At 36.3% G+C, this 13648-nt stretch overlaps 1 protein-coding gene across 1 annotated transcript; it reads left to right on the top strand.

The window, feature by feature from the left end:
• The first annotated feature begins 149 nt into the window (after window positions 1–149).
• On the top strand, window positions 150–12741 carry LOC108209266 (transcriptional corepressor LEUNIG). Its single transcript, XM_017380086.2, has 18 exons — window positions 150–510; window positions 828–925; window positions 1026–1135; window positions 2612–3007; window positions 3576–3664; window positions 4073–4151; window positions 4343–4418; window positions 4596–4645; window positions 5410–5718; window positions 5832–6008; window positions 6254–6484; window positions 6565–6706; window positions 7821–7930; window positions 8716–8865; window positions 9492–9647; window positions 9794–9910; window positions 11938–12144; window positions 12326–12741. Exons 1-18 carry the CDS (start codon window positions 479–481, stop codon window positions 12467–12469), a joined length of 2673 nt encoding a protein of 890 aa, XP_017235575.1. The 5' UTR covers window positions 150–478; the 3' UTR covers window positions 12470–12741.
• The last annotated feature ends 907 nt before the right edge of the window (window positions 12742–13648 follow it).

Genomic DNA, 13648 nt, shown 5'->3' with positions numbered 1-13648 from the left:
TCTTACTACATTTGACAATTCTGTGTAGACGATAATCACGATACTGTAATAAACAAGACTACTAGAGACTTCTGAGGGCAGTTATGTAATTTCCGATACACCCCGGGGGCTTAGACGTAAAACAACAAAAAGCAAAGGACTGTCTTCACAAATTCAACCCAAGCAGAGCTATTATGTTATGACATCTGCAAGACTGCAACTCCATCTAAAGAGTCTTGAAATTCTCTTTCAGCACCCCACCAAGAAACATACAAATTATATCTCCAATTTTTTAATTTCTGTAGCTCGTGTTTGTTTTATTCTGTATTTTACTGTCCTTTTCTAAATCCATCTGTATATAAATATTCCCATCAATCTCTTGCTTTTGTGTTGTAGATGTAGATTCTTGAAACCCCTTTTTGGTTATTCTTGAATTTTATTTAAAAGGGGTGTTTTTTGGGATCTGATATTTATTTTCTTGGATTTTTGTTGGGCTAGTATGTCTCAAACCAACTGGGAAGCTGATAAAATGTGAGTTCTTGTGCTTTTTCTTGAAGATTCTTGCAAGATTTATGCATGGTTTTGCAGTTTAATTTTAGTTTGTGATTTTGATTGAGAGATATGTGTTATAAGTACTTGGTTTTTGTTAAAGGTTGTAAGTCTTGGTTTCTTGAATTTATTGTTTTCAATTGAGCTGTGTGATTCTTGGTAACTGGTATTGGTTTTGATTGTTAGTACTTGCTAACTTAGTAATTGGAGTTTCCGAGTTGAGTTTCGGGTTAGGCGGCTGAATTTGGTAAATTTGATTTTTCTTTTTTGCGAATTAACAGACCGTTTATGATTAACAGGCTGGATGTTTACATCCATGATTATCTTGTAAAGAGGGATTTAAAGGCTTCTGCGCAGGCATTTCAAGCAGAAGGGAAAGTATCGTCCGATCCTGTTGGTAAGATTTCGAGAATTGTTTTATAACTGAAAAACATGATTTGAGTCATCTGACCCTTTTGAAAGAACATGTAATCATTTTTTGGATTGGTCAATTGAAGCTATCGATGCACCTGGTGGGTTTCTATTTGAGTGGTGGTCAGTTTTTTGGGATATATTCATTGCTAGAACAAATGAGAAGCACTCGGAAGTTGCCGCCTCCTATATCGAGGTTAGTCAGAATCTAACCTTTTTTATTTCTCTATCTGCCCTTGTTTTCTTTATCCACATCACATTAAATAAGAGTTTTAATTTGGAGGATAACAATGAGTACTTTTTTCATTCTATTTTCTCCAAGAATATTGGGAGTATTGGCAATTGTACTTGCCATTAGTTTCTGAACCTGTTAATTTTTTCAAAAGATATGCAGCTTCACGGGTTTCACATCTTATTCTATCCATGAAGAAATACTCTTAAACTGACTGAATTATTAATGCCACCCTCTATTTTGTATATTAGCTCTTTGTATGTTGACTGTACTTTTATTGCATAATTTTGTTCAATTATATTATCACCCATGTCCGTTTGTGCATGATACCAATGACATAGCTTTAAGTTTATTGAAATCATATATAAACTCTCCGAGTCGATGAAAGTAGATATAAGTCTGGTTTGTGTAAAAAAATGCCAATTCACGTTGGAAGGAAAGATCAGACTGAGGCGAGTAAGGTTCTTACTCTCTCCTCTTAAGTTTGATATGCTTCATACTTCGACCCTCTAGATATATTAAAAGATATCTAGAGTGAACACTAGCACCATAAGAGAATATGTGTTACACTAAGACCTGTCCTTGAAAACAACAAAAAAGCAGAAAAAGGTACATGATCACCCGATGGCCCGAAGAAGATGACACTAGGCAAGTTATGGAATCTTATCCCCCTTGATGCCTTCAAATTCATCAGAGCAATGACACCGAACTCCAACTAGATTAGCTTCATGAGGTTGAATAAATATGGTATAACTGGATTGGTCCTATATTAGTACATGCCTGGACTGGAAACGACCCTAGTACTTAACTGACACAAATGATCTGGATATTTTGGATTTGGGGTTGGGTAGGTGGTTTACAAAATATGTTGCCTGGTCTCACCTCCATGGCATTACTTTTTGTCTGATTTATTTATGCTCTTCTCTTAGTCTGATGAACATTTAGATAAACTTGTGGCTGTAAGAGTTTTTAGTTCTTTGCTTTGGTGGTTGGGTGTTTGTGGAATTGATATTATCAAATATATAGTATTTGGATTGTATGATGCGGTAGCTGTATTGGCCAGACCAAAGAATAATGAGACAACTAGTAAATATTGCATCGTCATCACAGTCAAGAATCAAGATAGAATACAACTGCACCTCAAAGAAGCTGCTTCACCTCATTAGGTCCAACATGTTAGATTTACGTTGAATAGTTTCATCATGAACAATGTTGTGAAACTTTAACAATGTTTCTGCAGAATAGTTTCATAAGAGAAGTAATTTAAAAAATCATAACATATAGTATTCCTAGTAACATGTTGTTGGTCTATGTGTTTTTTCTTTGAAAAAAGTGTTAATGCCAAATGTCTGCTGCCATAACTGTCTGATGCGGCAAATGATACTGTATGTGCAAGTGATTTTAGATATACCGCATTGGTATTAAATGTTTTGAATATAGACTCAGGTAATTAAAGCAAGAGAGCAGCAACAGCAGCAGCAGCAGCAGCAACCACAGCAATCTCAACACCCTCAACATCAGCAATTACAGATGCAGCAAATGTTGTTGCAGAGGCATGTTCAGCAGGCTCAGCAGCAGCAACAGCAGCAGCAGCAACAACAACAGCAACAGCAGCAGCAACAACAACAACAGCAGCAACAAGCGCATCAACAGCAACAGCAGCAGCAACGTAGAGATGGATCCCATATCTTGAATGGCACAAATAATGGGATTGTTGGAAATGATCAGCTTATGAGACAAAATACTGGAACTGCTAATGTTATGGCTACAAAGATGTATGAGGAAAGATTGAAAGTACCACATCAGAGGGACTCTTTAGATGATGTAGCTATGAAGGTATAAGCTCAATGTTCAACTCCAAATATATTACTCCCTCCGTCCCACTCAATTCTATACACGCATTTTAAAACTTCTATAAATTTCTATAACTTATTTTTTAATCTTTTTGTTTCTGAATAAAAATTTAAACATTAAATTTTTATTCAGAATATTTTTTTTTAAAAACTTATGGAACTACTCCCTCCATCCCCCGTAGGTTCTTTACATTGGGGACGGAGGGCTCGGCACGCATTTCAAGGCTCCTATAAAGTATAGTTTCATAAATTATTTTAAACTTTTTCTTCTGCTGAATAAAAGTACAATGTTTAAATTTTTATACAAAAAATGAAAATTTTAAAAATAAGTTATGAAACTATACTTTATAGAGCCTTAAAATGCGTGCCAAGCAGTGGAAAAAACCGTAAAGAAATGAGAGGGACAGAGGGACTATCTTATAAGAGCTTTAAAATGAGTGCCGAGCCCTCTGTCCCAAATGTATACATCTCACTGGGACAGAGGGAGTATCTGCTATGCAGTAATTTGTGCTACTCAGTCATTCTGGTATTTAACATAGTAAATCTTACAGCAAAGGTTTGGTGAAAATGTGGGCCAGCTTATGGATTCCAGTCATGCGTCAATACTAAAGTCAGCAGCTTCGGCTGGTCAGCCTTCCGGGTACTACTTCCCTTGAGGGTTTTCAGTTTCATATTTCATTACCTGGTCGAGGGAGATTCAACAAAATGACTTTATTTATAGACTTATGAAAAAGGAAATTTGTTTTATTCTTTGGTTAATACTTAATAGTAGTCATATTATATCGAAACCTTATATCAAAGAGAAAAATGAGAACTATATACCGAAGTAAATGCTCCTTTGCACCGACTTTCTTCTTGATTGTGTGATCGTTTCAAGTTCCAACTTCCAACTATTTTAGGCAACACAACCTGAGGCCTGAGCTCATTCAGTTTTTTTTTTTTGTTTAATATATTCGTCGTTCGAGCGCTTCCTGTTTTATAGTCCATTTGAAACTAGTGAATTGCTTTTGATCCCTTCTAAAACCAGGCATAACTTCTATTTTTTCAGGCAAATGCTGCACAGTACAGCTGGTGGCATGTCCCCACAAGTTCAAGCTCGGAATCAGCAACTTCCTGGATCGGCACCAGTTAGTCCTGCATTTCCTTATCTTCTACTTCTCTTGCAATTTTACCCATTTTGTGTGGGTGGGGGTAGCATACTTCTCTTGCAATGTTACCCATTTTGTGTGGGTGGGGAGTGGGGGTAGCAATGTAGCATATTATTTTATTACAATATATATAGTGCATGGTACTTACTATTTGACTTTCTGGATTATAGGACATAAAGACTGAAATGAACCCAATTTTGAATCCGAGAACAGCAGGCCCAGAAGGATCACTGATGGGAATTCCTGGTAAATTATTCTTGATGAAACTTACTACCATTGTTATCATCTATCTGCCCTGTGAATGTGACAACTTGGGCTGTTTTCAGAAATTTTTAGAAAAATCTCTAGAAATAAAACTCCTGTCAGAGTCTATTTGTTTTGTCAACATACGCAACATCAAAGCTTGAAACATTTATCATGCAGGATCAAATCAAAGTGGCAGTAATTTAACTCTAAAAGGATGGCCTCTCACTGTAAGTGCTCATGATTGAATATATCTATCTTTAAATTAATATCACATGCTTTAAATGTGTTTTGATTCAAATTATTTGGTTTGAAAAGGTTTCTGCCTACAAGCTTCAGGTGGAATTCCATGTATCTTTTAGCATATGACATTTTACTGTCCCATCCCTAGTGACTATCTTAAAATTTTGTTGAGCATTGACCATCAGTTATATTAGTACAATAAATAAAAAAATAACAGATTAGGCCCATAGTTTCTAATTAATAATAGATGGTGCAAAGTTACTTTAAAAACTAGAAAGATGGTGCAAAGTTGCTATAAAAACTAGAAAGATGGTGCAAAAGTTAATTTTTCATGGACATGATATATGTGATGAGGAGTAGCGTAAGACGACCTTAAGAGCATATGATATGTATGCAATTGCAATGAGTAGGACCAAATTTTGTTCTAATGAAATAAATATGAGCGTGAAATAGATCAAAATTTTGAGATGGTCAAATTTAATCTTTATGGTTACAAGATTCCACTCTCTGCCTCGTAGACGTTTTTTTATGTACTCGGACTCAGGATAGTCGCCTGATTATTTAAATAGCTCTGTCCTATCTTTGCCTTTTCACATTTACCGTTTTACTAAATGGCTAACAGAACTGTTGTATTTGTGTGGTAATGTTTCGGCAGTCGTATAGAGCTCACTATGTTTTGCTTTGCTGTGTTTCTGGATTCAGCTGTGGCTGTGTATTATACTTACTGTTTATTTTATGCGTCATATATTAGGGTCTTGATCAGCTTCGATCTGGGCTTATCCAGCAGCAGAAGTCATTTATGCAGGGTTCTCAGCCATTTCATCAACTTCAGATGTTAACACCACAACATCAGCAACAGCTAATGCTAGCACAACAAAATTTGACTTCACCGTCTTCCAATGATGTAGAGAGCCGAAGGCTGAGAATGCTTTTGAACAGTCGAAGTATGAGTATGGGGAAGGATGGTCTGTCAAATTCAGTTGGTGATGTAGTTCCAAATGTCGGATCACCCTTGCAGCACCCTACTTTACCCCGTGGGGATCCAGACATGTTACTAAAGGTGTGTTCCCATCTCTTTCACTTGCATGTCACTCTCATTGTCCTAGTTCTGTTGTTTCTCCGGTCATGTTTTGCCATATAAATTATTCTGTTCCTAAGAGTTTCTTTGTGTAGCTTAAAATGGCACAGCAGTTGCAGCAGCAGCAACAACAGAACACTAATCTGCAGCAGCTTCAGCAGCATGCTCTTTCAGGTCAGCAGACTCAAAGCGCAACTCATAGTCTTCAGCAAGATAAAATTGTGGGTAATGGAGATGGTAGCTTGTCAAATTCCTTTCGGGGAAATGATCAGGTTTGATTTCCTAGCTAGGATGAAATTACTAAACATATATCATGGTCAAATAATGTGGTAATCTCATTGCAAGCTCTGGTAGTTAGAAAGTTACTGATACGCTAGAAAAAAAGATTTAAGTTGAGCAACTATTGTCGTTTATAAGTTTAATATGTTTCTGAAGCCTTTCTTTCGAACTTCATGATGTTATGTTTCTTCTGTATAGTCGCATAAGGTTTCTAACACACTTAACTTTTAAAAACCAGAATGGAAGAAAGAGAAAGCAGCCAGCATCATCATCAGGACCTGCTAATAGCACAGGAACTGCAAATACTGCAGGACCCTCTCCAGGTTCAGCACCCTCAACTCCTTCAACACATACTCCAGGAGATGTGATTTCGATGCCCCCTTTGCAACATAATGGCAGCTCATCAAAGCCTTTGATGATGTTTGGAACTGATGGTCCCAGCTCTCTTGCATCACCATCAACTCAGTTGGTAGGTAGAGTTTGTGAGTCCTCCAATATTGAATGGTTCTATTCTTTTCCTGAATTCTCATAAAGGTTACATCTTGGCAGTGGGATGATAAAGATTTAGTGCCTGCTGATATGGATCGTTTTGTAGAAGATGGATCCCTTGATGATAACGTAGAGTCTTTTCTATCTCACAATGATACAGATCCAATAGATGCAGTTGGTCGCTGTATGGATGTGAGCAAAGGTTAGGGTCTGTGTGCTTAGAGAATTGGATACATCAATGTTTTTGAATTTCCTTATTTATAGCTTTCACAACTTCAGAAATGGTAGTCAGGATTCTGATGCATCTTTGTCTTGCTTTATATGTAATTTTATACCTCATAGATATTTCTTTCACAACTGTTACTGTTCTGTAATTCTACATCTGCATCATTTATATTTGTGCTGTCTGTGGCCAAGTAATTAAAGTTGCTTCTGAAAAAAATCAACCAAATCAGTTCAAACCTAAGGTAGCCCGGGAACACCCCTTTGAAAGCAGGGTTTTGGGAGGTTTAGACGTATCACCTATGCATACCTTATTTACCTGAGCCCTGCTTAATGTATAGAGAGATTGCTTTTGGGAAGACTGGCATTTGTCACTTCAAGAAAGTAGTTTATACAAATCATTTCAAACCAAAGATAGCCCGGAAATGTCCCTCTCGAAAGCAGGGTTTGTGGAGGTTTAAATATACCACTTATGCATACCATATTACCTTAGCCTCGCTCGGAGGGTAGAGATATTGTTTTTGTGAAGACTGACTTTTGAGAAGAAAATAATCTTGCAAAGTGTTGGAAGATATCAAAAATTTTATAAATAATTTGAAGCTGCAGAAAGGCATCGAAAGTCAAAAGATAGTGTGAGTAGCAGGATAAAAAATATGTTGGGCGATGAAGCCATGCAGTAAATACATGTGATTATATAAAAAGACAATATAATGATTTGTAGGTGTTCTGACTACATGTCCAACTAACTCGCCCCCCAAACTTCTTAGCCTAAGAACACTGTTATAATATTTGGCAACTCCATAATCGTATATCAGCCAACCCTGGTGGAAATCCTACAAGAACTAGTTGCTGTAATGTAGCCTTTTTCCGGAATCAGTGTTCATATCCTCAGAGAGAGAGAGAGGCGTCTCTTTCCTGACAGATCTATGTTCCCACGGCCTCGGTGGCTTGCGTCTTCTATACAACTGAAAGACCTTGACAATGACTAAGTTGTATCCTTGGTCTTTTGGACTGACTTAAGCAACAAATGATTTAATTAAATTGTCATATGGTGGCATTGTGATATAATGGTTTTCTCTGCCTCTCAATTTCAGGCTTCACTTTTTCAGAAGTTAGCTCTGTCCGTGCTAGTACGAGCAAAGTAGTCTGTTGTCATTTCTCATCAGATGGTAAGCTGCTCGCAAGTGGTGGTCATGATAAAAAGGTAAGTATTATGCAATGCTACATGGAACTTCAGCTTTTAATTAGGCAAAAACATCTAGTAGTCTAACTTGGCTCATAAAACCCACCTATTGAGCCCCTCAATGTGTACTCGAATAATATGGTCTTTAACTTGTGTTTATGCTATATCATGTGGTCGCAACAAGCAAAATTCAGCAACTGCATGTCACTTTTTGTTAATTGCTTCCTAATTTATATATGATATACTTTATTATATATACTACAGCTTTAAAAAATATTTATATCGATATAGATTTTTATACAAATAATCAACTTCTGCTCATTTTTTTGTCTTATTGAGAAATATTTAAATGATATTAATTATTATACTATAAAGTTAACTATTGATAATGTACAGTTGGACCATAATATTATGACTCTATTGTGCATGTATGGCATAGCGGAAGGGCTCAAACTAGCGTGTAAAATTCATGACATATAAGGATTATAGAACACGCGACTCTTCCAACGGAAGGTGTTATGCACTTGCTAAAGTTTTTTCTGTAGGAATAAATAACATAACAAAATATAAGTTTTAAGGGCTTTTTAATTGAGATAAATCTTAAAAGTTCTGGGGCTCGGCGGGTTTCATTAACCAAGTCGAAGTGCCAAAATACGTGTTTTGCATTTGATTAGCGTAAAAATCAAGCTTGTAAGGCAACGATTTTCGTCTCTGGAGCCTTTCACTGTGTGCTATTCAGAACTTTGATCTTTAGACATGTATCATGTTCACTTATCTTATTTTATTTTTAATTTTTTGTGATACAGGCTGTATTGTGGCATGCAGATTCTCTAAAGCCGAAATCAACACTTGAAGAGCATACTGCATTAATTACAGATGTTCGTTTCAGTCCCAGCATGTCACGTCTTGCAACATCTTCTTTCGATAAGACTGTCAGGGTTTGGGATGCTGAAAATGTAAGGGTACTTTTACTAAAGTCTCTGCATTTATAATTGAAATACAGACCTACTTTTTTTGGTCATATACTCATATTAGTTACTGTAACTTTAAATTGTGTCACATATTAATGCCTCTGAGGCAACATACCCACGTACAACTCGTAATATGAATGCTTTTTCACTGAAAGTGTTCTGTTCTCATATCACTTTCAGCATGTGTACGTACTACGTACATGATTTATTGGTATATATAATGCAGTCCTGCCACTATCATCCTACACTAGATGAGATATAACAGTCTTGAACAAAATCTATTACACTTAAAAGCATAATCTATTTGTGCAACTACTTGGACATGAATACAAAAAAGGAGCTTTGTAGCAACAGCTGAAACTTTATAGATACTGGTCCATACTCATATTAACTTCCTTGTAACTCTTTATGATATTATCAAGTATTGTTTAATGCAACTGTTTTGCCACGTAATATGCATTTATTGTGCATCACAAGAGAAGTTAAAACTTGATTTTACATCCTAACTTAAAGTTTAAGAACCAAGGTAGTTTAATGAAGTTATGTTCCTTTTGCTGTCAGTCCATATCCCGACCAGATATGACTTCTAATTCTCTTTATGAAAAATACAGCCCGGCTACTCTCTTCGCACCTTCACTGGCCATTCTGCACCTGTCATGTCACTGGACTTTCATCCAAATAAGGAGGATCTTATTTGCTCGTGTGACAGTGATGGTGAAATAAGATATTGGAGCATTAAAAATGGTAGCTGTACTCAAGTATTTAAGGTACTGGACTTGATCACTCAAGAAATCTCATTCTTATTTTACCTTTTAAAATTAATCTCTAATATGTGTATATTTTTCTGGAAAGATGGAAGGAAGGTTGGTTTGAGTAGTTAAGTAACTTATGCTACCTTTTTATTCTTAATCAGGGTGGCACGACACAGATGAGATTTCAACCTCGTCAAGGAAGATTACTTGCTGCAGCTGCAGAGAATGTGGTATCCATACTGGATGTGGAGACTCAAGCATGTCGACATACGTTACAGGTTGGCTGTTACTTATACAGATTGATTATAGTCACCTCTGCAATGTTGACGCACTTAGGTGATAAGTTGTCATATGATTCAAATGTTTCTATGATTGTTGCTCTCATTGTGAAGTCTATACCATTTAAATGAGCCCTGCATAGGAGCACGGTTGGATAGCTGAATGGTTAAGAGTTTATCCTCTGTTGTCCCAGGTCCTGGGTTCGACCCTGGCTCATCCCAGGTCCTCGGTTCGACCATGGCTCACCTCGAGAATTTCTTAGAACAGATACGCCTTTATAAGGCTATAAGCCATATTTGTCAAAAAATAATGAGCCCTGCATAAATTTCATTATCATACCTTTACAGACTCATATATTATGTATCTTAGTGTTTTAAAGTTGAATAAGAATTTATAGTATGTGGCAATATGTGGATACTGAGTAGATATATAAAATAAAGTTGAGGCAGCCCTCCTAGCACCAGACTTTGGTGTGAAATCTGATCATATATCAGTTGTACCTTCATCAGTGCCATTCAGTGTAGGCAAGTGACCTGTTATATTGAAGGAAATGAAGCCTTGAGGCTTGATAACAGGAATCACAACTGATGGCAAGGTTAATAAATTCTTAATATAAGTGGTGCAACAGAGTTAGTTTGTCGCACCTGGATCTTATTGCTACTATTACATTTCTTGAATTTTGAATTCAATCCCCTCTACTGACTTATTGTTGCATGTGGGTGTGTATATATATCCTGTCTGTATATATGGAAGGGAGGGAAATCTAAAAGAAGTTGCAGGGGTACAACAGCGGTACAGCAGCACTGCAAACCGATTAGTGTGAGCCCGCACAAGGCCGTGTTGGCTCGTCGTTTTCTCTTTTAGTAGAATAGGAAAGTAAACCTAGTTAATGGGCTGTGGACATATCTATTATCTAGATACACAAGTAGAGGGTCATGTAACATCCCACATCGGTTAGATAAAGATAAAGAGTATTTGGACCCTTTATAAGCACAAACAAATAACTATACCAACTTGCTAATGTAACATCCCACATCGGTTAGATAAAGAGTATTTGGACCCTTTATAAGCACAAACAAATAACTATACCAACTTGCTAACACTTTTGGGCCGACCTGTTTGGGATGCTATAAATGGTATTATTGCGACCTCTCTAGCCATTGTGGGATAATACTGGCCGGCTTCGTGTCCCCGCCTCCGGATCTCTATCCATTGCGGGATAATACCACCAGCCTTCGTGTCCCCCCTCCGGAAACTTGATGAATCAAGCTTTAGAGAGTTGGCTCTGAATACCATATGTGACAACCCGGTTCAAATCCCGAGCCCTTTTCGAAAATCGGGTCAAGTCCCGAATTCCGAATCCGAAAATAAGTCGAAATACATTGGCCCAATTGCAACTTGGGTAATTCACAAACTCACCACAGGCCCCCAAAAGATCATGATTTGTTGGTGCAATTAGTAGTAGTACTTGTGCTTATAAACTGAACTAAAGTCTCCACACTCCTCGATGGGGGACTGGGGTGTTACAGGCCATGTCATTAATTTGTTTATGTATATAATATATAAATAATATGTCGGGGAAAAATTAATGTTCCAATAAAAGCAATTTCTGGTATCATGCTTGATGCAGGACAGATTTGTAAAACCAGTGATTAAAGCAATAAAAACAGTTAATAAGATAATAAGCAATGAATTATACGATTCCCAAGAATAAATATTCAATATTATTCCCAAGAAAGATGTATAATCAAAGCTAAGTAATAATGTGGGGATGACAATGCTTATATAGGGAATAGAAACCCTAATAAATAACCTAATGGACTAAGGCCCATAACAATTGGGCTTTATTATAAATAAACTACTAACCCCACATATAAAACATATAGACACATACATTATTTGTCTCTACGCTAAACAAATATAAACTAATTAATAATATATATATTAATTGTTTATTCCCGTTCCTCATCAATGCTTGTAATAATTGATTTTTCTCAATGGTGTATTGTGCAATGTTTGACTCCAGGGACATACTAGACCTATTCATTCAGTTTGCTGGGATCCTTCTGGTGAGTTTTTGGCATCTGTCAGCGAGGACTCTGTTAGAGTGTGGACACTGGGATCAGGGAGTGAAGGGGAGTGTGTTCATGAGCTAAGTTGCAATGGCAACAAATTCCACTCTTGCGCTTTCCATCCTACATTTCCTTCGCTGCTGGTCATTGGCTGTTATCAGGCAAGTATTAACTGTCAAAAACTCTTACCTTGTTGTAGCGTCTTTGTAAGCAGCTAATAGCTTGTTTCGCTTTCTTTTAAAGAAAGTACATCTTTAGTTGCTACTTACGAGTTATTAAGCTATAGTATAATACCTGTTTGGATATTTGAAATCCTTTTGACAATTTCTGAATTACTCGCAGTCGATGGAGCTTTGGAACATGTCTGAGAACAAGACAATGACGCTTTCAGCCCATGACGGACTAATTGCTGGTCTTGCCGTGTCAACAGTGAATGGTCTGGTTGCTTCTGCTAGCCATGACAAGTATGTGAAGCTGTGGAAGTAATGTCTCAGGTTTTGTCACGGAAATATTGTCGTTAAGCAATCATAGTCAGTGTATCTTGTTTCGTAGCAGTCGGGGTCATAACTAACCACTGTTTGATCTTGATTTTACATGTATGTGTAACTTTTGTGGCATGTAACCTGTATCTGTACCCTTAGTGGTATATCAGACATTCATGACTCAACTAATCTGGTAAAATGACTCGGAATCTTTGAATATAAATTTTGTAGGTGTCTGGCATTCCTTGTATTAATTTATTGCTTTGAGATTCTACATTTATGTGGTATTAACGTGATATGGTTTGGTCAGTTTGACTTGTCGATTCAGGATTTATTGAAGATTTTTAGTCAAATTAGAATGTAATTGGTGAAATAATTTTAAGGAATAAGAGCAACTCCAAAGGACCATCTCCCCTACCTATAATGAGCTTATGTGGACAAGAATAGAGATTTAAGTAAAAATTGTTCACTCCAACCCTCTCCATAACTAAAATTTTTAGGTGAGAGAAAACAAAACCCCTTATTTAGGGGATAGAAAAGTAAGCCTCTATTTTTTCCACCTCATCCCCTCTCATTTTCTTTATTTTCATTTTTCCTCTCTTTTTTATTAGTAGAAGTTCTAATAAAATATTATTTTTTTCAAATATAGGGATGATTATAGGGAATACTGTTGGAATAAAACAACTTTTTTGTTTACCTATATTTTAAGTAACCATTAATATATCATATTTTAGGGGTTGAAAATAAGTAACATCATTGGGGTGCTCTAATATCAAGTTTTTTTCAACGAATCGGGAATTTTAGGACCGGGTATTAATAGCAGCTTTCCGTTCAAAAAATGGTACATCAAATGTGAACAAAGACGAGAATGTTTCCTTGGTCACTATTAAACTTTAAAAGCACTCATCAAATAAATTTTTTTCATTTTTTATTTATTCTCATCTCATTGGGCTGTTGGAACAATAAAAGAAACGGGGCTCGGCAAGCTATCTAATATTCTCATAAAATATAATTTGATAAATTATTTTAATTTTTTTTCTTCTAAATAAAAATTTACTATTTGAATTTTTACATAAAAAAGAAAATTTTCATAAAGAGATTATGGAATTATGTTTTATAAACGTCTTAAAATACGTGTCGATTCATGTAAAATTTTGTAAAGAAAAAAAAGAGAGAGAGTACT

Source organism: Daucus carota, chromosome 2 (assembly GCF_001625215.2).
Source record: "Daucus carota subsp. sativus chromosome 2, DH1 v3.0, whole genome shotgun sequence".
Taxonomy (NCBI): Eukaryota; Viridiplantae; Streptophyta; class Magnoliopsida; order Apiales; family Apiaceae; genus Daucus; species Daucus carota.
The sequence above is the reverse complement of the archived record's forward strand: the minus strand, read 5'-3'. Positions and strand labels throughout refer to the sequence as shown.